This window comes from Penicillium cinerascens, assembly GCF_028974065.1.
Source record: "Penicillium cinerascens strain IBT 15544 chromosome Unknown contig_9_segment0_segment0, whole genome shotgun sequence".
Lineage (NCBI taxonomy): Eukaryota > Fungi > Ascomycota > Eurotiomycetes > Eurotiales > Aspergillaceae > Penicillium > Penicillium cinerascens.
In genome coordinates this window covers 944,031-969,701 of record NW_026695296.1, presented here as the reverse complement: position 1 = coordinate 969,701, position 25,671 = coordinate 944,031, and the positions used below count along the sequence as shown (strand labels likewise).

Genomic DNA, 25,671 nt, shown 5'->3' with positions numbered 1-25,671 from the left:
TCACTGAGGTATTTCGTCACATCATCCAAACACATACTCTGGGAACAGAAAAGTACACCATGAGCACACAGCAAGCCAACGACGTCGACATCGAGCGCCTTGATGCGCAGATGACCGACCTTCTCGAGTATGTTTACTCTTCTCCTAACAAGGAAATCAGGATCGCATTGGCAGTTTTCATTCAAGAATACACCCATTACAACACTACCAATTCCCACCTACTTCCTAAAGACACCTGCTCATAATTGTTACAGTGCATTCGAAGCCCACCCTCAGATGCAGCCTCCAGCAACCCACCCAACCATCTTCTTCCTGATGGACTTCGTCCGCAACACGCACCAAGTGCTCAAGGGCGTCGACGCTCAGAAATACGCAGCCGGCGACCAAACCGCGCGCGAACAAGTGCAGGAAGTGATAGGACGCAACCAGTTCGCCTGCGTACTCCTCAACGACTCGTCCGGCAAGCTGTCGCTTATGACGGGCAGCGACCCCAACGACCCCGTGGACTTTGGCCCGAACGTCAAGGCCAAGGCGCGGGCTTTGATGGAGGGTTAAACCTGCCTGAGACCCGTGCTTCATTTCAACTTTGACCGTTCAGTGAGGCTAGGATCCAGTCGTTTCCGAAATGGAAAACGGACCTGTATGACGACTCTCTTTTTTGTCTCTCGTTTATATTCTTTTTAAAGTGATAATTGTCCTGTCTTTCGCTATGTACGATCAGAGAACCCATATTATGACCAATATCCAAATTGACTAAACCGAATACTCTTTGCTTCTTTGACCAAACGGTCTAACTAAATACTGAAGTAAAACAAAATCCCATCTAGACAATATAGAAAAAAAAAAAGGGCATTCTCGCGGGGCTCCCTTGGATACCCTACCAGTCTACAAATTGACATCAGGGCCATTTCCATGAAAATGGGCGCATTCCTCATTATTCCACTGGGTTCCGGGGGTATACTACACCTTCTGGGTGGGTATGCATAAATGATGTCATGCCTTGAGGTGTGCCTGGACTGGAAACCGTGCGCTGTTACGTAGCCGGGGTGGGGACTCTACAGTAGGCAATAATCCGCGTTCTCGGCTGTGGGGGCAGTAAGGCAGAGGCTTAAGATCACGCGGAATCTGGCGACGCGGGCTGGTATGACGTTTGGTAGGTGTCCTACATGGGTTTGGTGGAGGGCTGGGTCGCGTGGTGTAGCGAGGGCGAACACCTGAGTCCAGTATGATTAACCACAACCATTGATGGAACTTCTACTCGATAGTTTCCTCTGTCAAGAGATCTACGTAGATGCCAGCGTGCTTCATACTGTTACAGACACACGGATATGGGCAGCGTCACAGTCGTCTACGAATTACTTCCTACGCAGTGCCAGTATCAGGTACAACTCAGATTGAGGGAACCAGTATACAGGAAATGCAGTACATAGAAACATTAAAAACAAGAGACACGACACAAGTGAGCAAGGTGCCATTTGTGCCAGATATCCGGAACTCCCTGAGCTGAATGCTGCGTGCTTTTGTCGAATGCTAGCGCGAGTCATTCCATCTTCTATCTGTCATCAATCAAAAACATCAGAAACCAAAAAAGACGCTGCGGTGCATCATCAAGCGGAGACAACAAGTAGGACGACGGAGACGGTCAAAACGTCACATTCAATTTTTTGGTTTTTCCGGGGGAAATAAAGAGAGAAGTTGGTATGGATCGTATCATATCATTGCCTCCTCCAACCCCCGACACTTTTCCTTGTCAAGGGTGTTTTTTTACCCGTGAAAGGTGGTAATAGAAAAAGAGAAAAAGGTGGTATGTGACATTTTGAACGGCGGTCTCCGTAATAAAATAACCGTGGACCGGACCGAAGCGGAGGTCGAAAACCCGGAACTGGTATTTTCATCCTAGTTGCTCCATGCTATCCTCTGTGCGTTTCAACAAGACAAAAAAAGAAATTTCATTTGCGCGTCTCGTTTACTTCCGGCGGAAAGAGCAGCCCTCAGTCAGACGGGCCTTGCCACCGGTGGGCTGGCAGAGGACAGTTGAGCAGCCGGCGCAGATAACGACGGTCTGGGCGTGCGAGAAGACGGTGGTGATGGTGAAGCAGCCGGGGCACTTGACGTCCATGAAGAAGGAGCGGGGCTGGGGCACAAGGGTCTGCACAGCGATGTCCAAGTCAGCGTTCTGTTCTTTTTTTTTTTTTCGTCGAGCGATTTCCTTCTCATCGGCGAGTATGGGTGGCCAAGGTCGATGGTCGGGATCCCAATCCATCTCCATTGTCCATATTTGTGCCATGTGCATCGGATATCGAATTTCGGGGTTTTCGTACCTTAAGCTTGTGCTTGCGGGCCTCAGCCTGAGGCGTGGGGTTGAGAAGGTCGACCGCGAGAACCTATTGACGATGAATGTTAGCATTTGAAGATTTTTGTATGGGAGCGTCTGTCAAGCCCCGTCCGGGCCCTCTGGGGACTGTGTATCGAGGAAAATCGAGGGACGGGACGTGTAGCGACGATGAGGATGGCAGCTTACCATCTTGACGATAGGAGATCAGCGAAGGAGTTGATGAATGGCGCTGATGGCGATGGCCTTGTGTGAGTGGAATGGAACCCAGGAGAAGTTTGAAGGGATTTGTCGATGGGGCGGTAGGGCTTGTGCCCTCGCTTGAGCTTCTGGTTCGGGCAGGCGCGAGGGGAAGCACCCGCCAATAATGTCGTGGTATTTACTCCGCCTTTGCGGATACTTGGTTCTGCCAGGACAATCAGGCAGGCAGTCAGGTGCTTGAAGCTTCTAGAGTTTCCCAGCGTCAACATCAATTACATCACACATTATATCTCATATTCTATAACCCAACGTGGAGGAAGCCACCGGCGTTGAAAACTTATGTACTGTTGAAGTCAATCATGAGCCACCACGTTCTTTTTGAACGACTACCCGTCTCGACTCCCCGCGATCGCGTGATCGAGGTTGAACCGTTCGCCACGAATGTCCACCTCTCCCTCAGAGAGTCTTCTTCGACGCGCCCTCAACCTGGGTCTTGACTGCTGAACCGTTCTTGTACTCGGTCTCTTCCACGTACGGGTACTTGATCGTCAAGCACCAGATGTCGATGTGGTCACAGATGGTCGTGATCACGTCGAACTGGACACGGTCAGCGCGATACAAAACAGAGATCGGAAAGGAACTTACCACAAAGCTACCATACACACCGACGGCCATACCCAGGCATCCGAAAACGAACATCGTCTGCCTGACGCTATCGCCGAGCACGGCACTCGACCAGAGACCGAGAACAGGACCAGCGCTGTCAATAACACCGAGGGCGAGCGGTACCAACAGAATGTTATAGTACGGGAAGCCAGATTGGACGAGGTGGCCAACGATCATACGGCCAACGGCGTAGGCATTGACCAGACCGACATACAGACCGAAGGGAATCGTGTAGTTCTCCAGAACGGCCGGGTTCAAGTACAGATAGGCAGGAACCAAGGTCCAGGTGGCGACCATGGGAAGCAAGCCATACAGGGGAGCAATGGGATCCTGGCCGCGCTGACGACGCACCTGCATAACGTTCATGATACTCGAGCCGGTGGCGAAGAAGAGCACAAACGCGCCGTACACCAGGTACCACTGCGTCCAAGGCATCTTATACACCTGCTCGGAAAGGAAGCTGGGCTTGGACACGCCGACGGTCTCCAGCATCGGCTGGTGCCAGAAGCTGCCGCCGCCCATGTAGGCGGTGATCGCGTAGACCAAGCAGAGAGTCAGAACGCCCTCGACGGGGCCGGAGATGACTCCCAGAGTGAGAACCTGGGTGTAGTACTCATCCCAGGTCTGGACGTAGAAAGTCATTGTTGCTGGACGATGTTAGCTTTACTCATGAAGCATACCGGGCTGTTCTTACATCCAAACAGACTCAGGAAAGTCAACCATGACTGGCCGAGGTTCATAGCAGACGCAAAGATCAGGACACCCAAGCCAGTGTTGCACGCATCGACGCCTAGAAAAAAAAAATCAATCTCTACCTCATCATCAAGTGTTCTGCACACATACTGTGATCGAAGAGCTCGCCCAGCGGCCCGCTTTGTTTCGTTCTCCGCCTAAGTCAGGGTTCAGTCGCAATGCAAATGCAGCCAGAAGCAAAAATAAAACGTACGCCTGCATGCCGTCCACAGCATCAAAAGTCTGATACAGGAACAGGCCGAGAGAGCAGCTAGCATAAACCCAGGGCGGGCAGTCCGTGTCGAGGTTGGGGTTGTACCACATGACGGTGAGGAAATTAACTACCACGAACATGAATCCGGTGAGAGTAATCTATAAATTACCAGGCGATTAACGAGTGAACAAGAGAGGCGCATGGGCAAGACTTACGGCATTGGGACTATCGCGAAGCAAGAAAAAAGCAGAGAACGGGTTAGCCACAGCGCAGATCCCAGCAAAGCTCGAGCACGCGAGCACGAAGCTCCAGGGAGCTGGAGGTAGACTCACGCCATCCCCATGGGGAAGAGACCGATCACGCATTTGTTATAGAATGGCTTGAGGATGTACCGACTGATGAACGAGTGGTCGACACCGGCATATTTGTAGTTGCGCAGGTTGGGGAGGTGATGTTGGCGAATGTACACCATTCTGGCGTTTATGTCTGAGTATTCTGTTCTAACGCATATGCCCGTGTTTCCCTATGTTCACGAGCGACGTGAAAGACCAAAAGAAGGTTCGGCCGAGGAGTTCACGCGCGGGTTGGGGTGTGCGATCGAAAAGAGCGAGGGATGGCTGGAGGAGTTAGTAGATGGAAAGGAGAATAGAGAAGAGGTCGGCGCCAACAAGAAAAGGCCAAGGAAAAGGCCCCGCCGGTGACCAAAGAGCGGGAAACAGATGTCGAGATCGGCGTAGCAAACAGCAACAAGGAAAAAAAAGGACACTTGGTCGGCGGTGACGATCGCGTCTACCCCAACAAGTTACTGACTTACCGCCTATATTGTTGACTTGTTGCTATCGCCCTACGACATCCTGCATGTTTACTCGCATTCCCCTGAATGATCTGTACTCGCTGGACGCTACGAATCTCTCGGCAAAGCACGTGCGACAGCGAATCGCCATGAGTGAGTTTCCTTTCCGCGGTGCCAATAAGATGTTTCACAACGAAATGATCGGCCATGCAAGAAGTGGGGGGTTACCCGAGGCCGCTGCCTGTCGGTTGTAGTTTTAGAGATGTAGTACCGAATGAGATAGAAGGATGTATGCAGGTTGAGACTGGTGCGCCATGTGCCTAGATACACGATACATAATATGGGTGCCTGATCATCTCGTGTGACTCCCTTGGCCATACAGTACGCGCTGTAGAAATAAACAAAACACCGGATGAGGCTTGTTGCCGGTGTGGAGTTGGTCAGGGTGCTTGGCCCTTGAGCCTTATGGCCTGATGACCCTCTCGCTCTCGCCCTTTACCCGACTGGGCTCCACGGCATCGGGACCAGGATCCGACTTTGCATCGTCTGAATGAGGGGAACGGTCTTGTGCACCGTCTCAGCCCAACCCTCGACGCCCCACGATTGCTCTCGGCGGATCTTGCGCTCCTCTAGGTTGGCAAACTGCCACAGATGGTGAACCGTGTTCAGGTCGCCAATCTGCACAAACCACGCGCCGACGCCTTCCATAACCTCGCGACGGGCGGTCAGACCGCGCCGCCAGTGTGACTCCCACTCCAACAGGTTGCCTGGGTGTAGTGTGTACGATCGGAGCTCGAAGATTCCACCCAACTGGCGAGGCGGGGTCGTGGGCCAGAACGAGAACTCCTGCATCAGTGAGGTCTTCTTGCTCTTGATCAGGCTCTTCAACTTGCGATCAAACTCCGGGAACTCGGGATGTTGCGAAATGTTGTGCAGGGAGGCATGGTAGCCCTCGTAGCGTTGATATTCCCAGATGTGGACTGCTTGGGTTAGGACCGTGCAAGTGATGCCGGGGCGATTAACTTACTGAACGTGTCGTTATCCCCCACTTGGGTGCGCCAGCTGCCCACTAGGTTGACTCGGTTCTCCTCCGTGCCCGCCATACGGGGGTACCACTGGCCCACCAAATCCACATACTCGTCGACCTTGTCGGGCTTGACATCATGGAACACGATCGAATGGACGTACTTGCCACGGGCCAACACTTCGGAAAAGGAGCGCTGAATGTCCTTGTCGAAGTGCTGTCCCTCCTTGGTGCCGTAGATCAACGAGGATAGCGGATTGCGCTTAGATTGAGGGTCTTGGGACTGTTCTTCTCCTATAGAACGGTGCATGGCGAGTGAGCTCAATGCCTCGTGGTCAAGAGCCTTGGCTGCATCAAAAACAGGGCGGGATTGATCATAGCGGCTCGCATTGCTCACACGCGGAGCAGTGGGAGCGAACTCACGGGAAGGGGTAGAACCAGAAGCAATGGCAGACTGACTCTCTTCTTGTTCCTTTCTTTTGCGAGCCTCCTCGAGGTTCTCGCGAAACTCCTTTTGCCGTCTGGTGTACTCAGCCGATTCGGCCGTCAGATCTCTGATGGAGGGGGCACGATAGGCCACCGTGGACGAGCTGAAGGGTCGCGCCAGCGACGTCGCGGCTCGGACGAAGCGCGGAGCCAACATTTTGTGGTAGGGGGAAGGGAATGGAAAGACAAAAAAGAGGCGGTTGCGTTTGAAAGTAGGAAGGGGGAGGGGTGGCCACAACGAATTCAACGAAGGGGAGGACAGAATCAAGTAAAGTCGCACATGCGAAAGGTCGGAGAGACGAGAAGAGCTTAAAGGATAGAAGGTTTGGGAGGAGTGAAGAGTGAAGAGTGAAGAGGGGAAAGAAAGAGGAGATGATCCGACAGGGATTAGGCTCTGAAGGGGAAGGAAGGAGGAAAGGGCACGCGATGGAGATCGCCGGTGCGCGTACTGGCTGGAATTCTGGGGGGCTAGAGTGTGTCAAGCTAGTGTAATTACTAGAACGGCAGAATACCCCGTGTTTAGAATGGATTCGGATTGATTTGACGGTTACAAAATGCCTTGGGGCTGAGCGTAGCAAGCTGCAGTCTCACTTGTGCGGGGAAAGGTGAAGCTGCACCAAAGCGGCCGGGGATCGGGGGAACGGGGACGGGTGGGTAATGATGACATCGAGGATTCTGTTACCCTAAAGTACCGGCCACCATACATCGCAGTACGATTCCTGTATCCTCCATGTCCCGTATCTGCAGACATGGCTACAACATTATCCATGACCGATCGTCTCAGTATCTGCCGTTGACGGCGAACGGCAGCGGATATCGGCGATTATCCTGACTCCTGAATATCGGATGATCGTCGCTGGTGGCTTCGTCTTTCGCCATCATGACGAAGGACTCCAATTATACTCCACAATCTTTTACGTACACTGCGCTACACAGTCAGATCTTAATTAGAGACCTAGATGATCAATTTCCAACCCTAGGCTGTGTAGACGTGTAGATGTGTAGATGTGTAGATGTTAGAACCAAAACGAACCAATCCGGCATGACGTCGATACCCGATTGGCCACCGCCCGGCAGATCTCAAGATCATCCCACCATCGTCCCATCTAGACATCCTCTCGCACGGGCATCATGGCTGACTGCAATCCTCCGCTCTCTTACGAGGCTTCGGCCACGACCACCCATCAGCACGAGGGCACCTCGCTGCCGTCGGAGGTGGTCTCATGCCTGAAGAATTCGCGCTTCGTATGTTTAGCGCAGACCTTGGAATCATCACAATCCCACTGACTATGGCTTCAATCAGCTCCATTTGGCAACATGCGACAACCTCACTCCCCATATCTCTCTGATGTCCTACACATACCTCCCGTCGACCCCCTACGACCCGCACCCGACTATCATCATGACGACCAACCCCGCGTCGCGCAAGACCAATCACCTGCTGTCGAACCCGCGCGTTTCCCTGCTGGTGCACGACTGGGTATCTCACCGTCCGCCGACCCGTGCTCCTAACCCGCACGGCGAGCGTGAGGGATCTCCTCCTCCCGCGGCGACTCGGTCATCGCTGGCAAGCTTGCTCCTCAACTTGAACACCAGCGCCCTGTCCAGCATCTCCACCACCATCACCGGCCAGGCACGCTTCCTCGAATCTGGATCGGATGAGGAAAAATGGTGCAAGGAACGGCACCTGGAGAATAATACATTCGAGGAGGAGGAGATTAGCTTTGGTCAGCAGCCCGTGGATCCCAGTCAGAGACGGCCCAGCTTGGCTATCGATAGTGATGTGCGAGTCGTGACTGTGCAAGTTCGTGAGGGCCGTATCGCAGACTGGAAGGGTGGAGTTCGGGACTGGGTTTTGCTTCCGATCGAGCAGACTCAGGGGCTTGTCAACGGCGTATAGCTGGGGCCTTACGCCACTTGACCCCATACTCCTATGAATGTTGCTGTTCATTGAAGTCGGCATATCCGGAGATTATGTCGATAAACGACTGAGATTTGAGACGAAATCAATGGCAAATTGCGAGATGAATGTGACTCGAGCATGTTCTATGCTGGTAATATGTCCAGTTCTGCCCCGACACTACAAGAAAACTACAAATAGTATAAGTAAAAAGCATGATTGAGCAATGAATGCAAGATTTACTGCAAATTAAATCAGTCCATAGCTTGTCCAGGTAGATATGTAAAAGCCAGGACGTGAAGGGCTGGCGGTAATATCGAGCTTATCGGAGCCGGAGCTCCCAGCTTCTCCGCAACTCAAAATCCATAACTTCAGAACCCCTCGGAAAACCTCTCAACAACCTACGATGAGCAACTAGCCTCCAATTCCTCCTAAATCCCTACGAAACCCCAATTTCGACACCATGAGACTCGCACACCTCCACCTCCCGCACACAACACCCTTCACACGGGTCTCCGAGCTCCAGCAAGCCCTCACAACCCGCTTCCTCACATACAAGAAACTCGCCTCACCAGGCTCAATATCCTCGCAAGACACAAGGGTCTCAGAAAGTAAATCACTACTCCCGCCACCAGACCCGACAATCATCACTTTCACTCCGAACCCGGTCTACACGACTGGACGGCGCGACCTTCCCCCATCAAATACCTGCTCTCACTCCGCGAACCTTTCCCTACCACCAGCTCTCGAACCCATCCGTTCTATCCTAACACCTGGGCCCAATGGTCCTAAGGCAGAGTACGCCCCGACACTGCGCGGCGGCCAAACGACGTACCACGGGCCCGGGCAAATGGTCGCGTACACGATCCTGGATCTAAAGCGGCATGGCTTGACACCACGGTGCCATATCCGTGTTCTGGAGAATAGTGTTATCGATCTGCTGAAGAGTTACGGAGTGAACGGGTTTGTGACTGAAGATCCGGGAGTCTGGGTGAAAGATCCGACGCAGACGGCGAAGAAAATCACCGCCGTTGGGGTGCATTTGCGGAGGAATATTAGTAGTTTTGGAATTGGGTTCAATGTTACCAATGAGCCTATGTGGTTCTTCAAACAGATTGTGGCGTGTGGTTTGGAAGGGAAGGAGGCGACTAGTCTTGAGGGTGTGGGTGTGCAGGGTGTTGATGTTGATGAGATTGCTAGTGGGTTTGTTGAGCAGTTTGTCAAGCGGGTGAATGAGGATTTTGCGTGTAGGAACGGTGCATCTGGGGAGAAGATTGAAGAGGTGTATCCTATTCGAGAAGAGGAGATCCAGGGATTGTAAGGGAAATGGTCTGGTGTAATGTCAAGAGTCCAAATGGATAGATAGTAGATGAGTAAATGTAATAGGAATTATATAATATATCTGAAGAAGAAAAGTAGAGAGCCAACCTCGCTAATATGCGACGACACTGACAACCTCTGGCTGTCCAGGTCAGACATGGAAAAGGGCACATCGTAGAAATGATAAGGTCAAATGCATGGGGAATCAACAATTCGGAAAGGGGGTAATAGAAACACAAGCGTTACACATGTCAAGCTTGATCAGAGGATTACACATGACGACCTCGAGCCCTTGGATCCGACAGGCTTGACCTCGAGGGCGACCTTGGCCGCCTCATAGAAGCTTTCTCTGATGCCGCGATTTTGGACAGCAGAGCATTCTAAAAATGTCAGCATGTTCCCTCTCAGCATGTTCCCTCTCCAAAGGTGTGTCGCAACATACCCAAGTACTTGACTGCACCAATCTCCTTTGCCTTGGCCAGGCCCTGGTCAAACGAGATCACGCCGGGGTTATCGTTCATCTCGTCGTCTTTGCGCAAATCGCACTTGAGCGCCGTGAGAACCACCCGCACGCCGGGACAATTCTCATTAATCTCGGCGATCCACTTGGACCCGACGTTCTCGAACGAGTCCGGGCTGTCCACGCTAAAGCAAAGCATGAGCACGTGTGTGTCCTCGTAGGATAGCGCGCGCAATCGGTCGAATTCCTCCTGGCCGGCCGTATCCCATAGCGAAAGTTCCATGTGTACATTGTCGACGAAGATATCTATGGGTGTGAGTCTTGTACGTGCGGGAATGGAGCGAAGGTCATACCGTGGACGTAGTTTTCTAGGGTCTTGTTAGCAACACGTTCAATCTTCGGCTCGGGGGTGGTGGCGCATACCAAAGACCGTAGGTTCACTGCGTAGCAAATCACAGCGGTTAGTACCTGCGAATCAACGGGTTATTTGGCAGGGATGCCCTTACTAAACCGTAGGGAAGAATCTATTCGAGCTGTTAGTATTGACTGTTCCGGAGACGTGGGGGCAGGCCGGGGGAGGGGAAGGGGGAGAGCGCACCCTCTTGTAAACACGTTCAGCGCCGAAGTCTTGCCGCAGGCACCGTCGCCGCTGTGATCTGCGTTAGCATCTGCGTAGACAGGTCCAGACTCGAGCTAAACTGACAGCAGCACCATCTTGCGCTGGACGACCTTCTGACGCCCACACAGCTCCATTACGACTCGTAGGTACTCAAAGAAGGAATGCGATCGCTAAGAGGGGGAATAGTATATATGAAAGGTTGCGAAACTGCGAATAGTGTAGGTCTGACAAGGGCTAGAGGACGGTGGGAGGAAGACGGGGGAGAATCCCAGCACTGGCCGAGTCGATGACATCGCGCCCTGAAAGGGATCGGCGAATAAGGCACGCTTCCCCCCTTCTGAGCCACTCGCTTGGCTGCAAAGTTGCCAGGTCACTCGAGACTTGCGTTCCTGCTGGTGTCTTGCAATTGTCCCATAGATTTTGAATGAGTGGTCAGCTATCGGTACTGTTTGAGATGCTCTTGACTGGTTGGATTGGCAACTTGCATGTTGGATCATCGATGATTGCCTCGTCCGCTAGGAACAGTTAAGGGATAATCAAATTGGCTCGGACACCCGGGGCCATGGCATACGTCAATAAAGGAGTGTTTATTGAGAGCTCTATAGCTCTATGGTATGGAAAGACAGCTGCCTAGCTACATGGGTTCGACTGAGACATGGGCGGGTCAACAGTCCACCGTTCATGCTTGGTCCAAACGACTCTTCTATGTTGGATTTGTAAAGATTTCTCCTCAGTATCGTTCAATGACCCTTCTTTGTTTTCGCCCGCATCACTCCCCTGTTGAATTCGTGGCAGCTTCGAGGCGATCGCGACAGGTCTACCGGCTACCAGTTGGCGGGGAGCTACGATAGCAAGGCGGAAGCAGCTCTCACTATCTTCCAACCACAGCTTCTCCAACACCCACCCCCGCGACACCTACCACCATCCTGCCCATCCCCTGGACGCTCTCTTCGCACGTGTCGTTGGGCCTCACACTCTCTTCAATATGTCCGATGACGATGATTTCATGCAAGACTCGGATGAGGAGTAGGTGCCCCTTCTCCACCCGGTGATTTCCCCCAGACTGACAGCCCGCAGGTACGATTTTGACTATGAAGGATCGGACGATGACGAGTCTGGCGATATCGGGATCGAGAACAAATACTATAATGCGAAGCAGATGAAGGTGGATAACCCCGAGGAGGCGGTGGACGAGTTCTTGGGGTTACCACTGATGGAACAAGACAAGAGCGAATGGTTCGTGGCGGTTGCGCGGTGAGGTTGAATACTGCTGACTCTTACCAGGGGATTTAAAGGATTAAAACAGGCCATCAAGCTGGAATTCAAGCTCGGGCGATACAGCAATGTAGGTATTGATCACTTGACAGGCGTGTACCCAGCTAACCTCGCAGGCCGTCGAACACTATCGCGAGCTCCTCACATATGTCAAATCCGCCGTCACGCGCAACTACTCCGAGAAATCCATCAATAACATGCTCGACTACATCGAAAAAGGCTCCGACGATGCCCAGGCCTATCAATGCATGGAGGAGTTCTATTCACTCACCCTCGACTCGTTCCAGAATACCAACAACGAGCGGCTCTGGCTGAAGACAAATATTAAACTGGCTCGACTCTGGCTGGACCGAAAAGAATACAGCCAGCTCAGCAAGAAGGTGCGGGAGCTTCACCGGGCGTGTCAACGCGAGGACGGGTCAGACGACACCAGCAAGGGGACATATTTGCTCGAACTCTATGCCCTTGAAATTCAGATGTACGCCGAGACGAAGAACAACAAACGCTTGAAGGCACTTTATCAGCGTGCGCTGCGCGTGCGGTCAGCAGTGCCCCACCCCAAGATCATGGGTATCATCCGTGAATGCGGAGGCAAGATGCATATGAGTGAAGAGAATTGGGAGGAGGCCCAGAGTGACTTTTTCGAATCGTTCCGAAACTACGACGAGGCGGGCTCGATGCAACGGATCCAGGTGCTCAAGTATCTGGTGCTGACCACCATGCTGATGAAGTCGGACATCAACCCATTCGACAGTCAGGAAACCAAGCCGTACAAGAATGACCCTCGCATATCCGCCATGACCGACCTGGTGGATGCCTTCCAGCGAGATGATATCCATGCATACGAGGCAGTGCTTAGCAAGCACCCCGATGTCCTGGCGGATCCTTTCATTGCCGAGAACATAGACGAGGTCAGCCGCAATATGCGCACCAAGGCCGTACTCAAGTTGATTGCACCCTACACTCGATTCTCTTTGCTGTTCATCTCCAGGCAGATCAAGATCTCTGTCCACGAGGTGCTGGATATTTTGAGCTTCCTGATCCTGGACAAGAAACTCAATGCCAAGATCGACCAGGAAAGTGGTACAGTCGTGGTTGCAAGTTCCAGCGACGTGGAACGGCTGCACGCGTTGGAGGAGTGGAGCTCCTCCTTGCGTAGCCTGTGGCAGACCGCCCTCAACGGCGAGGGGTTTCGGCCAGATGAATCCGGCTCCCACTCCATGTTCGCGGGATACGACGACGGGCCCATGGGCATCCGGGCGAGCCGACGAAAGGAGCTACGCGGCAAACCATTCGGTGGCAAGCTCGGGGCGGTTTAGGAGTGGACTATGGCGTACCTGCGGCTGAGCCGCGACAAAGAATCACAAATACCCACGTGTAGGCCCATCTCACACCGAGTTTTGCTGCCTGCAGCGGCCCGTTTGCCTTGCCCGTTGAGCGGTCTATGCTACTGGGATGTCACCGAGTATCACTATACGACCCGCAATTTAGAGTTGGTGTGACATTAAGCTACAAATATCACGATAAAACGACGTTGGGAGGTAATTTTGTTTGTTTTCCCGTGTCTACAGAGTAGGCAAGTATAAAAGTTACCTGGGAACGGGCGCTTGGAACGGGCGCTTGGAACGGGCGCTTGGAACGGGCCACCCGAAGTCCAACAACTGCCGTCAACCAGTGCTTCAGCGTAAGCCGGGGCCAGCATTCAGAATGGGGAAAGGTTCTCCGGGGGAGCATGTGAACTTCTTACCTGGCTCTCTTGAGTCTTGAGTCTGTGGTGATGTGCCCTAGTGCAGCAGGTACGTCGGGCTCCGTTTCGGAAAGTCTCCGTAGAAGGCCGCACAGATCGCAGCGTGCGCACCCATGATCGGTCCCCAGTTGGAAATACGATCCTATACGATCCCTCCCCCCCACCCACAAAGCCCAAGCCCACATCTATTAGCCGATTTTGGGCGAGGTCGGGTGATTGTGGCCAGGGCTGATGTCTGATGTGATGTGGACGTTGCTCAGACCTTCGAAACCTAAGTATCGATGAACTGCCGCACGGGGTGACACGATCAAACAACCAGACCCCGCTTTTCCGAAGGATAAAGAGGGTCTAGCCGAGCGAGGATTGAGAGCTGCCGGCGTATGATAAGTCCGAGATAGAAGCATTGTACTATTGTTGGATCGTTTGGGACGATCGAGCACTGGGGATCGACTGATTTTTATCCCCTCTGTGCTTAGAGGGACGAAATATATCTTGGGGGACGGGAAGTTAGTTAAGAAGGTTCAAAGGCCGAAATCCACATTCGAGTTTCCAAGATCCTGCAGGGTCAATGTTTGCTGAGGGGTGACAACTCACGATCTTCAACGACTGTCCCGAGGGGCCGACGCTGGTTGCTGCATTACTTCATCTCGCTATCCCTCTTCCTTTTCTCTTTTCCCTTCTTCCTCTACTTTCGGCAGTTCCCCTCGGTTCTTTGGGTCCTTAGTTCCTAGCTTATCGCTTATTCTCCCCACCCTTTAAGCTGTAACTGTCAACCATCATCCATCAACTTTTGACTTTCGAGGTCCAACCTCCAACGTCCAACCTCCCTTCTACGTTCAAGCTTGGAAACGACACCACACGTTCCTGCTTCCCGTTTCCAACCGCCGGGAAACTTTCTTCGGCCTCACTCGGCTGTCTTCGCCCCCCTTCTTGATGACCTCCGGTGAGAGCTAGTTGCAAAGGTCTGAGCTCCCCGATCGCTGCTTTTCTTCATTCGGCATGTCTTGCCAATCCCCATTAGCCTCAAGCCTCACCTTTCCCCTCTGCCCGTGTTTTGTCCCGGAGACGTTCTCCGATACGTGCTATCCCTGCACGCGGTGGAGTCGTGGTTCGTGCACCCCTTGAAATGGCAGCTTTGATGATCCTCCCGCCAACGCCGCCAACCACAGCCTGCCCGTTGAACGAGACCCGGATAAACGCTGACATCACATTCGGCGCAAACTTCCAATGTGATGGCCCTGCCCGGGTCCTCGGTGATCTGTGCTTTTGCTCTTAGCTTTTTCATCACATTTTTGACCCGGCCAATCACCTGTGCACCTTGGCCCTGTCACACGGCAGTAACGATCGTGTTCGATGTTGATGACTACACCACTTGCAAAATTCGTGAGATCGCCGTGCTGATACCATGTCAATAGTTTACTCGACCCAGCCTGTCGGGTCCACCTACAGGGTTGCACAGGACGAAAGACGCATTCCTGATTTCTCTGCATTCTGGTGGGTCTTTTTATAACCCTCGTCCTCTTCATTGCTAATGTTCCTCAGATGCCTTTGAAGACTTAGACAATCTCGGATGTATGCGATGTCCTTGTCAAAACCCTGGAGTCATTTCGGTCCTCACCATCCCTTCCCGGAAAAACAGAACTATTACCGGGACCCTCTTCCCCCATCTCTTCTTTCTCCACTAGGATTTTCAATTTCTGCTGCCTTTGCCCCTGGTTCCAATATGAGCAACGCCAACATGAACGCCCTGCCTCTGGACGAGATGGAGCGCTTCCAGAAGCTGTCCAATGATTTCGAGCCGGATATTCAGGTAGGTTGTTTCCACCGTGTTCCACAGAGAGAGAGAGAGAGAGAGAGAGAGAGAGAGCTGACCGGATCAGGGCCCACTGGTGTCGACGAAGCAGTCCAGTCACAGCATCGCGATGGACTATGCCAATGCCGACCCTACTCTTGCAACAAAAACAAATGTATGTTTACCGCTGCCGGCTTTCGATGGTCATCCTGACGCAAATAGGCTCTTGCAATTACCCACCCCATGACTCGTATCATGAAAGGCGATGGGAATTGCGGCTGGCGTGGTATGTTCTCCTCTTCTCGAGACTGAACCCATCTGATTGGTTTAGCTGTGATATTTGGCTACTTCGAAACACTTTATTCCCTTCAAGACCCCCTGCGTGTGCAGCGGGAATTGAGCCGCATCCGATCGCTCAACACATTGCTGGTTCAGGTCGGCCTCGATCCCAGTCTCTACGAGATCTTTGTGGATGCCACTGAAGACACGTTCGCACAAACGTCTGCGGCTATCCAGAATGGCGAGCGGGATGGGACATTCCTTGTCAATGCCTTCAATGATGATTTCAACTCGAATTCCATCATTACCCACTTCAGAGTACGCAACCCCTAACAAATACAATGTGTGAGCTAACGCGCTAGCTTCTACCAGCTACTCACCAGCACTTGGATGAAACTCAACCCTCAACAATACCAAGCGTTCCTCTCCGGTCCTCTGGACGAGTACTGCGCTAAGCATATTGACCCCCTCAAGACCGAAATCGATCAAGTTGGACTGCAGGCTTTGCTCGACGGTGTCATTCAAGGATCCGGGTTTGGAGTCGAGATCCTTTATCTTGATCGAAGCGAGGGCGATGCGGTTACACCGCACCGGCTGGTTTCCGGATCTTCTCCCAATGGACCAACCATTCGCCTTCTTTACAGACCGTAAGTCTCTTTCTCGTTGGTCCCTTGAGTCTCGCTCTAACACTGTCAGTGGCCACTATGACCTCGTCTACCGAGCCGAACAGACTGTGAATATGGCACCCATGGTCAACCTCCAATACGGAATGACTTCTAACTATACCCCCTGGGACCAAGGCGCTCTCTCCTTCGACGTTAACTCGAGCTTGATGTCCATCCCCAACCTGATGGCAGACCCCGGATCTGGTTTTGGCATGCCCATGTCTCCAATTTCCTCGGTACCTCAAACCCCGGCCAGTCCGTTCCGAATATCCACCCCGCAGGACATGTACCAGTCACCCATCCAGAACCACATTCCAGTACCCGTCTCTTCACCTACACCCGTGATGCCCTCGGCTCCGCCACCCATGACGACTCTCCCCAACAGATCGGATGGTCCACAGATTCGATTGAATCCATTGGTGATGAAAAACAACCTGAGTCATTCCCTCCCGGTGACCACGCCTTTCAAAAAGTGAGCACCTCTCCGCCATCTCATTGACCCTCGCTAACTCTAAAAGCTCCCCATACAACCAAGCCCATTTCCAGAACCAAGATTTCGAGCCAATCCACTGGGAACCGAGTGACTCTCGAAGATGAAGTTACGAGCCACAATTTGTTTCCACGTCCGAAACCCAGGACTTCGCATCTTCCCCTTTCGGAACCCTTAACCTTGCCCTGATGACCAACCTATTTTAGCGTGGTTGTAGTATGATGCATAGTTTGAGCGTTCTGCGTCTTTTCCAAAATTGCTTCCTCCGGGACTAGGGACGAGAAATGAACAATACATGCCTTGATCTATAAGTACAGTAAACCCACCCCGCACCCATGGATTTAGAATTTTTCATCAGTCGCCTCCATAATCGCATCCACCATCTCATCTAACCCCCGTCCCTGCGCCTCGGCATCCAAGTACCCCACTGCAACAAGTCTCTCCAACGTATCGCCTACCCAGTTCTGGCTATTCCAATCCGTATCATCATTCAAAATAGGCGTGTCTGCTACAATTCGCTGTAATGAGGATACGGGGACCGTATCCGGTATTGAAGACACTTGGATCACGCGCGCAAGGTCTGCAGCAGTTAGCATATTGCTCTTTTTGAAAACGTGAAGATTTCATGATTCATGATTCATGAGTCATACTGGTAGAAGAAGAGGGGAGTTCGGAATTCACACGCTCCGAGAAACTAAAAAATCCGGGTGATCCCACCACCTCCATGAGAGAGGACTTGATTGCCTCGGTCTCATGATCGAATTGGAAGTATAATGAGGCGTGTCGATACCGCGCGTAGTCGAGAGGTGAGGCCACAGACACGAGGATGGAGAGGTGGGTTGGCATCGGTGCATGAACTTGCAAGGTTGTTGAATTGGGGAATTCCACGACGTCCCATGTATTTTGTAGAGGAGGATTGAAGGGTAAGTGACTTCTAGTCCAGGATTTTCCGACAGTCCTATCATCGGCGATCTGGAGCGGGATGACGTCGGTGGAGGGTTCCGTTCCTACATAGATGTGGGTCCGCGTGAATGATGTAGAGCCATGGAGAATATTCTTTTATTCTTTGATTGATAGTGCTTTCGCCCATTCTACCTCCCAGTCTCCTGATAGCCACACCTCACTTGTTTCTAAAGAGCTGCACAATCGAGCTCGGGATCGCTCTTATAATCTGAAATAGGACGTAGATCGTGTCGGTGAGTGCCGCGGTCTGATACCGCACCGGGCGCGGCGTAACATCGGCAACGGCGAGAACGGTATTGACTAGTGGTGCAGGGTACTTAGCGCGAAGGTATGCAGCTACGAGGTCGTGGCCGTTGGTGACGCCGCCTGGCCAATTAGATTCTTGTTCCGATCTCGCGACGGAACGGACCTACCGCCAGTCCACAGGTTTCCATCACAAGTAGCACGCACCGAATCATCCCACAGCTTCGTCTCGGGGAATTGCTTTCTCAGGAGCGGGATCAGGAACCGTGGTGCGGTGGCTGTTTTGCCCTCGGTGATTCCTGCGTGTGCGGCGATCAGGATGCCCGTGCAGACTGTCATGATTGTTGTAGCGGCTGCGTTGTGTTTGCGTACGAAGTCGAGGTATTCCATGTGCGGTGGCATGGCCTTTGGCGGTGGTCCTGGGAGGTAGAGGATGTCGAGGTTTCCTGGTGCAACGGCCGTGTCTGTCAGGGAGTCAGTCAGGCGGAGAGACATCTGGGATGTCACTGGAGATTGGGCGTTGGCGCCATCACGGCCGATGTAGTGGATTTCGCAGGGCCGACCGAGGTCTTGAAGTACTTTGGGCATTCCGATGTCCTCGACGTAGTCAGGGCTGGTCATAAAGATGAGATCCACGGCTGCCAGGTCCAGTAGCTGGACGGTGTCCACGAGGAGAACACCGACTCGGAGTGGTGCTGCCATTTCGACGGGAGCTATGATCTGTAAGAATAAGTAGTTGCTCATTGCGGGTGAGAGCTGTAGATCTAGAGGTAAATAAGCTGGAAGTTTATGGAAGCTACGGCTCAGGTTCGGGTTTCGAGTGGGTTTGCGCATTTTTGAGTGGGTTTGCGCATTCTTGAGGCTCAACGCTCTCTGCACTAATGCGCGCAATACAGCACAGCCAGATGTAGTAGTTGTGCATGACGCTATTGCGTCTGTGATTAACCGCTTCGAAGTGATTGCGTGTGTTGCACCTGCGCAACGTATTCGGGATTGATACGGCATACCTACATAGTTATCTGCTCAACAGTTCAAATGCGGTGATTTCGGACTCAAAGGACCTTTCACCCTGTATATTTCAGGACTCCTGGGACCCTTATTCGCGCAGCTCCTGATGTCAGACCCTCAGACAAATGCCGACCCGGGAACACGCGACTCGCCCTCAACTTCCCCGAATCCGCTGTATCCCCGCATCTCAAGCTTCCACAACTCGGCAGCCTCCCAATCAAGTTCTGTCCCGACTTGACCTCAGGATCTCTTCGTGGAATTATCCGGTAGCGCAAACAAAGTACTTAACCGTCGGCCTGATCGTGCAACCATGTGCAACAGTTGTATCATCACCACCACCGGCATTATCTTTCCAGGGTTCAGGGGAAGCCGAATGATGCTTCCCCGCATTTGAACCGTCAACTTAAATTCTGTCGGTGCATCCAGCAAATAACGAGGCTTGATCTTCCCCCAGACTTTGTGGGGTGTGTCCGGAGCACATCACTCCGTTTTTCCAGTTCGGCTTTCCTTGCCATGGTCTTGTGCTCGGCTCGGGATCCGGAGTGCTGTAGTCCTGATATTCGGAGTGCTGTAGTCCTGATATTCGGAGTACTGTGATCCTGACATTGATGGTTTAAGGTTCGTTTCTCCCCGCATAGAGGCCAAGCTTATATAGAGCTGATGCATGCCTAGTTCCTCTGTGCCCGCCGTGTGCTCTCGATATCGTAACACTCATGGGCTCCATTGTGGATAGCCCGCCGAAGAGCGGATTCAAGTTGGTACTTCAGAATCCGTACCTATGTGGAGTGGCATCGGTAAGTATCAGACCCTGTGAATAGAATGGTGTACTTACTCTATGAACAGTTCTCAACTCTCGGTGGCCTCTTGTTCGGATATGACCAGGGTGTGATCTCTGGTGTCATCACGATGGAGAGCTTTGGCGCTGTTTTCCCGCGAGTATACAGTGACTCTGGCTTCAAAGGGTGGTTCGTTTCCACTCTTTTGCTTGGTGAGGTTCCTTGTGAATTTGAAAGTTGACGCCACTAACACGATATAGCTGCATGGGCTGGATCTCTGATCAACGGGCCCGTGGCAGATCGAATTGGACGGAAGGTGTCCATTAATGTGGCTGTGGTCATTTTTGTGATCGGGTCTGCTATTCAATGTGGTGCAGTTGATATCCCCATGCTGTTTGCTGGTACGTCTTGCTATGGTGAACTCAAGATCATCACTAACATCTTCCAGGTCGAGCAATTGCCGGCCTGGCTATCGGCATGTTGACTATGGTTGTCCCATTATACATCTCCGAAGTTTCTATTGCCGAGATTCGGGGAGGACTTGTGGTAATACAACAACGTGAGCTCCTCCACATGGATATGCTTGGATTCCTCGACTAATTTTACTCAGTGTCGGTTACCATCGGTATCCTAATTAGCTACTGGATCGACTATGGAGCAAACTACATCGGAGGCTCACGTTGTGCACCAAACGTTCCCTTCACAGGAGGAACCACAGCGAAGCCTACCTTCGATCCATACCATGATGTTCCCATCGGTGGATGTACGGGCCAGTCCGAAGCGTCGTGGCGACTTCCACTGGCTATTCAAATTGTTCCTGCTTTGATCCTGGGAATTGGAATGTTGTTCTTCCCTGATTCGCCGCGCTGGCTGCTAATGAAGGAACGCGACGACGAGTGCCTTGATGCGCTCTCGAGGCTTCGTCGCCAGTCTCGTGATAGCCTCGTCCTTCAAAACGAGTACTTGGAGATCCGGGCATCGATCATGCTTGAAAACACCTTTGCCCGCGAACACTTCCCGAATCTGTCCGGGTTCAAGTTACACGCTGCTCAGGTATGCACCAATCCCTACCTGCTGGTTCTCACGCTAATTGTCCCCCAGTATATGTCACTAGTGACAAGTTGGCCTCGTTTCAAGCGGCTGGCCATCGGTTGCTGCGTCATGTTCTTCCAGCAGTTTATGGGCTGTAATGGTTAGTACCTCAGTTCGTTCCGGGCTCCTAGGAGTTACTAATTCGTTCTAGCCATGATCTACTACGCCCCGACAATCTTCGGTATGCTCGGTATGAATGGCAACACAACCTCACTCCTTGCCACTGGTGTATACGGTATCGTCAACTGCCTAAGCACTCTACCAGCGTTGTTCTTCATCGACAAAGTCGGACGCCGCGCCCTTCTCATGGCAGGTGCTACCGGTACCTGCATCTCGCTGGTGATCGTTGGTGGAATCCTCGGCGGATTTGGCGACAACCTATCTACCAATCAATCCGCCGGATACGCCGCTATTGCGTTCATTTACATTTACGATGTCAACTTTTCGTACTCGTTTGCTCCCATTGGTTGGGTTCTTCCGTCTGAAATTTTCAACTTGTCGGTTCGCTCGAAGGCGATATCGATCACGACGTCGGCTACTTGGATGTGCAACTTGTGAGTACCATTTCTTTGGGAGGTATAGAATCGCCTAACCATTTTGTATAGCATCATCGGCCTCGTTACTCCCGATATGCTCGACACCATCACCTGGGGTACTTACATTTTCTTCGCAGCCTTCTGTCTGCTAGCCTTGGCCTTTACATTCTTCTTCATCCCAGAGACACGCGAAAAGACCCTCGAGGACATGGATCTTATATTTGGAGATACGAGTGCGCATGAGGAGAAAAAGCGCATCAAGCGCATCGAGGCACAGCTACGTGGTACGCCAATCGAGGACGATGACTTGAAGCCGAGGGATGAGCACGAGGAGGTTGTGGATGGTTGAAGCTCTATGGAGAAATCTACTTTGCAGACCATCCATTGAAGATTGGTGCGATGTACAAATTGCCTATACATAGTTTGAGGTTCAACACGAGTGAATTTGCAGTTCAAACGCGCTAATCTATACATGGTATGACCCTTATTTCATCACATGATGTTGGTGAAACCTTTCATGACGTATTTTACACAAAACCGCCCACTCGCCCAGTTATAGTATGTAGCTTATGTGCAGCCAGTACCAACTCAGCATCGCGCGACCAGTAAGAAGAGCGACTGCCCAATATGGTAATGACGCAGGTGAGATCTGGAATTAAAGCGGACCCTGTTTCAGGGTCGTATCTAGTCCGCGACTCGTCCCTGTCGCGGTGGAGTTCCGTGAATCCACTGCCTGCGCCCAGTGACGTCGGTTGTCAACGGCTCCATGTTTACATCCCGTTCCTGCCCAGTTTTTTTAATTACTTCTAGGGGCTCTTTTAAGATCGACAATTGCTTGCAAAATTTACGTTTACTAAAAGACTTTTTGTACACTCCTCTCCTATACTCCTAAGAGCAGGTTCGATCGCTGCTGGACAACTAGCAGGTGTTTCAGTTTGGTATCAGCGCCATCGTTTCCTAAGGTTCATTTGCTGGGCGGAATTGTCAGAAATCCGTGGATCCTAGCTTTTACCTATCGACTTGGAACGATGAGGACGTCTATTGCGTGTCAGGTCCTTGTACAGGCCTCTCTTCTCACAATTGCCTCCTCTTCCCCGGCTCCAACTGCTTTCGCCCGCGATAATGTCGCCCCGCCCAACCCCGTCATTACAGCTTCCCCAGTCGAGCGTCATCCTTCACCAGTCGTTGGCCGAAACATCTTGAGCGACGTTGACTCTGATGTCGACAGCGTCCTTTCGGGACTTGGGTCTGACGTACCTTCGTGGGTAGCATCTGGAGTGCCCAACTTCTTCCAGGGTTTCCCGACTGGAGACGCAGTCGTGAGCTCCCTGGGCCTGGACAGCTCCGAATTGGCAGCAGTACCAACCAATGTGTTAAACATCGACCCCTATGCCAACTGGACCAGCTCAGGCTGGAATGTTCGCTTCCACGGAAACGTTTACAAACAACCAAACACCTCTGTCTCAGACTTGAACAAGCTTGCGGATGTCTTCCTCGTCAACACTAGTATCTCGGACCTTCCTGAATCCCAGCAAGATCAGGCGCGTAACTTGACTGCCGAAATTTATGTCGTCCAGCAGCCACATGTTGCCGTGAACACTATTCACCTCGAGCCTGCCCCAAGTCAGGGATCCAGCGGACAGCCAGGCGGCGGCGGATCATCGAACACAACGGGTGGCACGCAAGACATTACTCTGCCTTACAACACAACAGTCGAAGGCGATTTCGACACCTTTGTGCCAATTCACAGCAATGGCCTTACTGCAGGAAATGAAACCTCGGCAATTCAGAGACTCAACACTCATGTTGAGGGCGCCACTATCGGAAATAGTACTGCCTATCTCGTGCCTCCCACCGGACTCACCATCGTTTCGGACATTGATGATATTCTACGTGTTACGAAGATCTATGAACCGAAGCAGGGATTACTCAATTCGTTCGCTCGTCCATTCACGCCTTGGGAGAATATGCCAGACATTTACCGCAACTGGTCCACCAGCCTCCCCAATATGCACTTCCACTACCTTGTAAGTCTTTTTGATTTTTCTCCTAATTTATTATTCAGAGTACTAATAGTCATTTTAGACGACCACCCCCGAGCAAATTACCAGGAACTACATGCAGTTCATCTACGCCAACTATCCGGGCGGCTCTTTCGACACACGTCCTCTCAACTTCAGCGACGTCTCTGCCACCCTATCGATCCGCAAATTCTTGTTACAAAAAGTCTTCGAAACCTTCCCCGAGCGCAAATTTATCCTGATTGCAGACACCAGCAACAGCGATGTTATGCGCGACTACCCAGAAATGGCTACCGAGTTCCCGGGACAAGTCCAGTGCATCTTCCTCCGCAACACCAGCGCAACCGATCCAGGTGACAAGTTCCCATACAACACATCGGGATTCAAGAACCTGAAGCAGTCGATGTACATGTTCTTCCTGCATCCGGATGACCTGACCAACTTGGATATCGCCAACGGACAGTGCTACAACCAGTCTATTGCCCAGAATCTGACGTTCGGCTACCAGGGGCTGCCACATGGGCTAGGAGATAAGCCAACAGCAGTCAACGGGTCAGCAAACCATACTGGAGTTGCTAGCGGACTGTCAACAGGGGGCTCAGCTGGTGTGCAGAGCCTCATGGCATTGGTCGCAGCGTTATCTACGGCCGCCTTTATGTTCCTATAGAACCATACAGTCACGAGTAATGTTATTGACGTACAGTATTTTTGTTACAAATTTGTATCGTAAATAAGGCGGTTGGTTATAGATGAAGGCTACTAGGCGGTATTGGGAAAGCAGATGGGCGATCTGGAAAGATCCCCAGGACCGGAAGTCTTTTTTGGACTGCTTGAATAAAATTCAATTCATACGGCCAAATATCAGTGACTCATTTGCGACTATCAGTTGATACAATAATTAATTCGAGAGTGGCAAACCTGATTCCGACTGTTATTGGGTTGAACCCTGCGGCTCAAGCCAGCAGATCGCTGCCTTATCGGCCCCCGAGATCTGGCCAACTCCACCTCAGATCAACGTCAACGTTCGATCTCATTCTTCCCACCCCCACAGCCATCATGTCTACGCCGAAGCGACAGCAGACCTACTTTTCCAATGGACAGGCTCTCCAGAGGTGAGTCCTTCACTCTTCACTCCGATCCCGTTTGGATCCAGTTCGGCTGGAGGAAGAACTCTGCTAACTTGCCGCCACACAGTCCTCCGTTCTCAGTCCGCATCACTCGCTTCTTGGAGAGGGCCTACATCTTCCTCGGCCTGTACTTCGTGAGCCTCTTCTCGGTATGAGTGATCCCCTTTGATCAGATACTCGCGTCTTTCGGGGCCTTCGGGGCCTGGGTCTTTCCCCTATTCTTAGCTGCCTGGAGATACTAACGGCAATTGGCAGCTCGACGTCTACGCCTCGGCCCAAGCCTCTCAGTTCAACATCTACAACAATAAACGCGCATCGAATGGTTCTCGATTTGGTGTGAGCTCGGGCAGCTGGGGTGGAGGTGGTAGTGGCGGCGGCGGCCCTCCCGGCCCGGGGTCAGGCCCAGGAAGGCGTATCGGACGAGTTGACGATGTTCGAGGCCCGGAGTGCGGGGGCGGGACTTGCCGGGGTTGAGGTCCGACTGCTTTGATGTGAAATATCGGATGAACGTGAGGGCTCGGGGGAAAGCGGTCGTGGTGGCATCCGGCTAGAGACTGCCAAATGTATCGCCACAGATGACCATGGTATTGAATATTGCGCAATGCGAAGTTTGCTCTACAACTAGTTTTTAAGTACGACTTATAGCTCCAGGTATTTCTATGTATGGTATCCGGCTATCAGCTCGCGTCAATGTGGGCGACTAATTAGCGAGTCAAAACATGGAAATGCCACCAATGCCACGGATGCCACGGATGGCACATATCACCGCCTCACATCGTGTCACGATGAATTTCGGCTCGTCATCGTGATGAACATCCAACACCCTCACGTGACGGTGCCCCTCTCTTTTCCCTCGGTTGTAGACCAAGAAAAGTCAACACCTTGGGGCCCCTGAAAGACCGGAGAATCC

General features: G+C 52.1%; 14 protein-coding genes across 14 annotated transcripts; 8 read left to right on the top strand and 6 right to left on the bottom strand.

The window, feature by feature from the left end:
- Window positions 1-59: 59 nt before the first annotated feature.
- N7498_007208 (uncharacterized protein) lies at window positions 60-555 on the top strand (the record flags this gene model as incomplete). The annotated part of the gene is made up of 2 exons (XM_058454270.1): window positions 60-127; window positions 255-555. 2 exons carry the CDS (start codon window positions 60-62, stop codon window positions 553-555), a joined length of 369 nt encoding a protein of 122 aa, XP_058306519.1.
- A 1,029-nt stretch (window positions 556-1,584) lies between these two features.
- On the bottom strand, window positions 1,585-2,594 carry N7498_007207 (40S ribosomal protein eS27). The gene is made up of 3 exons (XM_058454269.1): window positions 2,522-2,594; window positions 2,322-2,384; window positions 1,585-2,149 (listed from the first exon to the last, which is right to left on the bottom strand). The coding sequence occupies exons 1-3, from the start codon at window positions 2,522-2,524 to the stop codon at window positions 1,967-1,969; spliced, it is 249 nt and encodes an 82-aa protein (XP_058306518.1). The 5' UTR covers window positions 2,525-2,594; the 3' UTR covers window positions 1,585-1,966.
- Window positions 2,595-2,989: 395 nt separating this feature from the next.
- Window positions 2,990-4,617, bottom strand: N7498_007206 (aminoalcoholphosphotransferase; the record flags this gene model as incomplete). The annotated part of the gene is made up of 7 exons (XM_058454268.1): window positions 2,990-3,130; window positions 3,179-3,846; window positions 3,894-3,989; window positions 4,043-4,089; window positions 4,146-4,303; window positions 4,361-4,370; window positions 4,478-4,617. The coding sequence occupies 7 exons, from the start codon at window positions 4,615-4,617 to the stop codon at window positions 2,990-2,992; spliced, it is 1,260 nt and encodes a 419-aa protein (XP_058306517.1).
- Window positions 4,618-5,241: 624 nt separating this feature from the next.
- N7498_007205 (NIPSNAP family protein) lies at window positions 5,242-6,605 on the bottom strand (the record flags this gene model as incomplete). Its single annotated transcript, XM_058454267.1, has 2 exons — window positions 5,242-5,918; window positions 5,966-6,605. The coding sequence occupies 2 exons, from the start codon at window positions 6,603-6,605 to the stop codon at window positions 5,434-5,436; spliced, it is 1,125 nt and encodes a 374-aa protein (XP_058306516.1). The 3' UTR covers window positions 5,242-5,433.
- A 974-nt stretch (window positions 6,606-7,579) lies between these two features.
- N7498_007204 (pyridoxamine 5'-phosphate oxidase family protein) lies at window positions 7,580-8,348 on the top strand (the record flags this gene model as incomplete). The annotated part of the gene is made up of 2 exons (XM_058454266.1): window positions 7,580-7,693; window positions 7,752-8,348. The coding sequence occupies 2 exons, from the start codon at window positions 7,580-7,582 to the stop codon at window positions 8,346-8,348; spliced, it is 711 nt and encodes a 236-aa protein (XP_058306515.1).
- Window positions 8,349-8,811: 463 nt separating this feature from the next.
- Window positions 8,812-9,669, top strand: N7498_007203 (lipoyl(octanoyl) transferase LIP2; the record flags this gene model as incomplete). The annotated part of the gene is made up of 1 exon (XM_058454265.1): window positions 8,812-9,669. The coding sequence occupies one exon, from the start codon at window positions 8,812-8,814 to the stop codon at window positions 9,667-9,669; it is 858 nt and encodes a 285-aa protein (XP_058306514.1).
- Window positions 9,670-9,929: 260 nt separating this feature from the next.
- On the bottom strand, window positions 9,930-10,881 carry rho3 (Rho family GTPase RHO3; the record flags this gene model as incomplete). The annotated part of the gene is made up of 7 exons (XM_058454264.1): window positions 9,930-10,048; window positions 10,111-10,434; window positions 10,482-10,496; window positions 10,552-10,568; window positions 10,635-10,652; window positions 10,727-10,777; window positions 10,832-10,881. The coding sequence occupies 7 exons, from the start codon at window positions 10,879-10,881 to the stop codon at window positions 9,930-9,932; spliced, it is 594 nt and encodes a 197-aa protein (XP_058306513.1).
- Window positions 10,882-11,732: 851 nt separating this feature from the next.
- Window positions 11,733-13,341, top strand: N7498_007201 (uncharacterized protein; the record flags this gene model as incomplete). Its single annotated transcript, XM_058454263.1, has 4 exons — window positions 11,733-11,773; window positions 11,825-11,983; window positions 12,032-12,092; window positions 12,139-13,341. 4 exons carry the CDS (start codon window positions 11,733-11,735, stop codon window positions 13,339-13,341), a joined length of 1,464 nt encoding a protein of 487 aa, XP_058306512.1.
- Window positions 13,342-15,178: 1,837 nt separating this feature from the next.
- On the top strand, window positions 15,179-17,137 carry N7498_007200 (OTU family ubiquitin thioesterase). Its single transcript, XM_058454262.1, has 8 exons — window positions 15,179-15,263; window positions 15,312-15,579; window positions 15,650-15,736; window positions 15,784-15,847; window positions 15,893-16,158; window positions 16,213-16,487; window positions 16,537-16,977; window positions 17,024-17,137. Exons 2-8 carry the CDS (start codon window positions 15,340-15,342, stop codon window positions 17,100-17,102), a joined length of 1,452 nt encoding a protein of 483 aa, XP_058306511.1. The 5' UTR covers window positions 15,179-15,263; window positions 15,312-15,339; the 3' UTR covers window positions 17,103-17,137.
- Window positions 17,138-17,336: 199 nt separating this feature from the next.
- On the bottom strand, window positions 17,337-17,841 carry N7498_007199 (uncharacterized protein; the record flags this gene model as incomplete). Its single annotated transcript, XM_058454261.1, has 2 exons — window positions 17,337-17,575; window positions 17,646-17,841. 2 exons carry the CDS (start codon window positions 17,839-17,841, stop codon window positions 17,337-17,339), a joined length of 435 nt encoding a protein of 144 aa, XP_058306510.1.
- A 274-nt stretch (window positions 17,842-18,115) lies between these two features.
- Window positions 18,116-18,945, bottom strand: N7498_007198 (uncharacterized protein; the record flags this gene model as incomplete). Its single annotated transcript, XM_058454260.1, has 2 exons — window positions 18,116-18,324; window positions 18,372-18,945. 2 exons carry the CDS (start codon window positions 18,943-18,945, stop codon window positions 18,116-18,118), a joined length of 783 nt encoding a protein of 260 aa, XP_058306509.1.
- A 977-nt stretch (window positions 18,946-19,922) lies between these two features.
- On the top strand, window positions 19,923-21,962 carry N7498_007197 (uncharacterized protein; the record flags this gene model as incomplete). The annotated part of the gene is made up of 8 exons (XM_058454259.1): window positions 19,923-20,003; window positions 20,053-20,197; window positions 20,246-20,386; window positions 20,434-20,544; window positions 20,596-21,038; window positions 21,087-21,177; window positions 21,229-21,631; window positions 21,683-21,962. The coding sequence occupies 8 exons, from the start codon at window positions 19,923-19,925 to the stop codon at window positions 21,960-21,962; spliced, it is 1,695 nt and encodes a 564-aa protein (XP_058306508.1).
- A 679-nt stretch (window positions 21,963-22,641) lies between these two features.
- Window positions 22,642-24,301, top strand: N7498_007196 (phosphatidate phosphatase App1 family protein; the record flags this gene model as incomplete). The annotated part of the gene is made up of 2 exons (XM_058454258.1): window positions 22,642-23,640; window positions 23,699-24,301. The coding sequence occupies 2 exons, from the start codon at window positions 22,642-22,644 to the stop codon at window positions 24,299-24,301; spliced, it is 1,602 nt and encodes a 533-aa protein (XP_058306507.1).
- Window positions 24,302-24,690: 389 nt separating this feature from the next.
- Window positions 24,691-25,235, top strand: N7498_007195 (uncharacterized protein; the record flags this gene model as incomplete). The annotated part of the gene is made up of 3 exons (XM_058454257.1): window positions 24,691-24,746; window positions 24,829-24,910; window positions 25,017-25,235. 3 exons carry the CDS (start codon window positions 24,691-24,693, stop codon window positions 25,233-25,235), a joined length of 357 nt encoding a protein of 118 aa, XP_058306506.1.
- Between the last annotated feature and the right edge of the window lie 436 nt (window positions 25,236-25,671).

Bases quoted from the DNA above. Each gene is read 5' to 3' on its own strand.
- N7498_007207 (XM_058454269.1), bottom strand. The intron at 2,150-2,321 runs GTACGAAAACCC...ATCGCTGTGCAG, and splicing joins CCCGCAAGCACAAGCTTAAG to ACCCTTGTGCCCCAGCCCCG.
- N7498_007200 (XM_058454262.1), top strand. From the start codon at position 15,340: ATGTATGCGATGTCCTTGTCAAAACCCTGGAGTCATTTCGGTCCTCAC. The intron at 16,488-16,536 runs GTAAGTCTCTTT...TAACACTGTCAG, and splicing joins ATTCGCCTTCTTTACAGACC to TGGCCACTATGACCTCGTCT. The intron at 16,978-17,023 runs GTGAGCACCTCT...TAACTCTAAAAG, and splicing joins GTGACCACGCCTTTCAAAAA to CTCCCCATACAACCAAGCCC.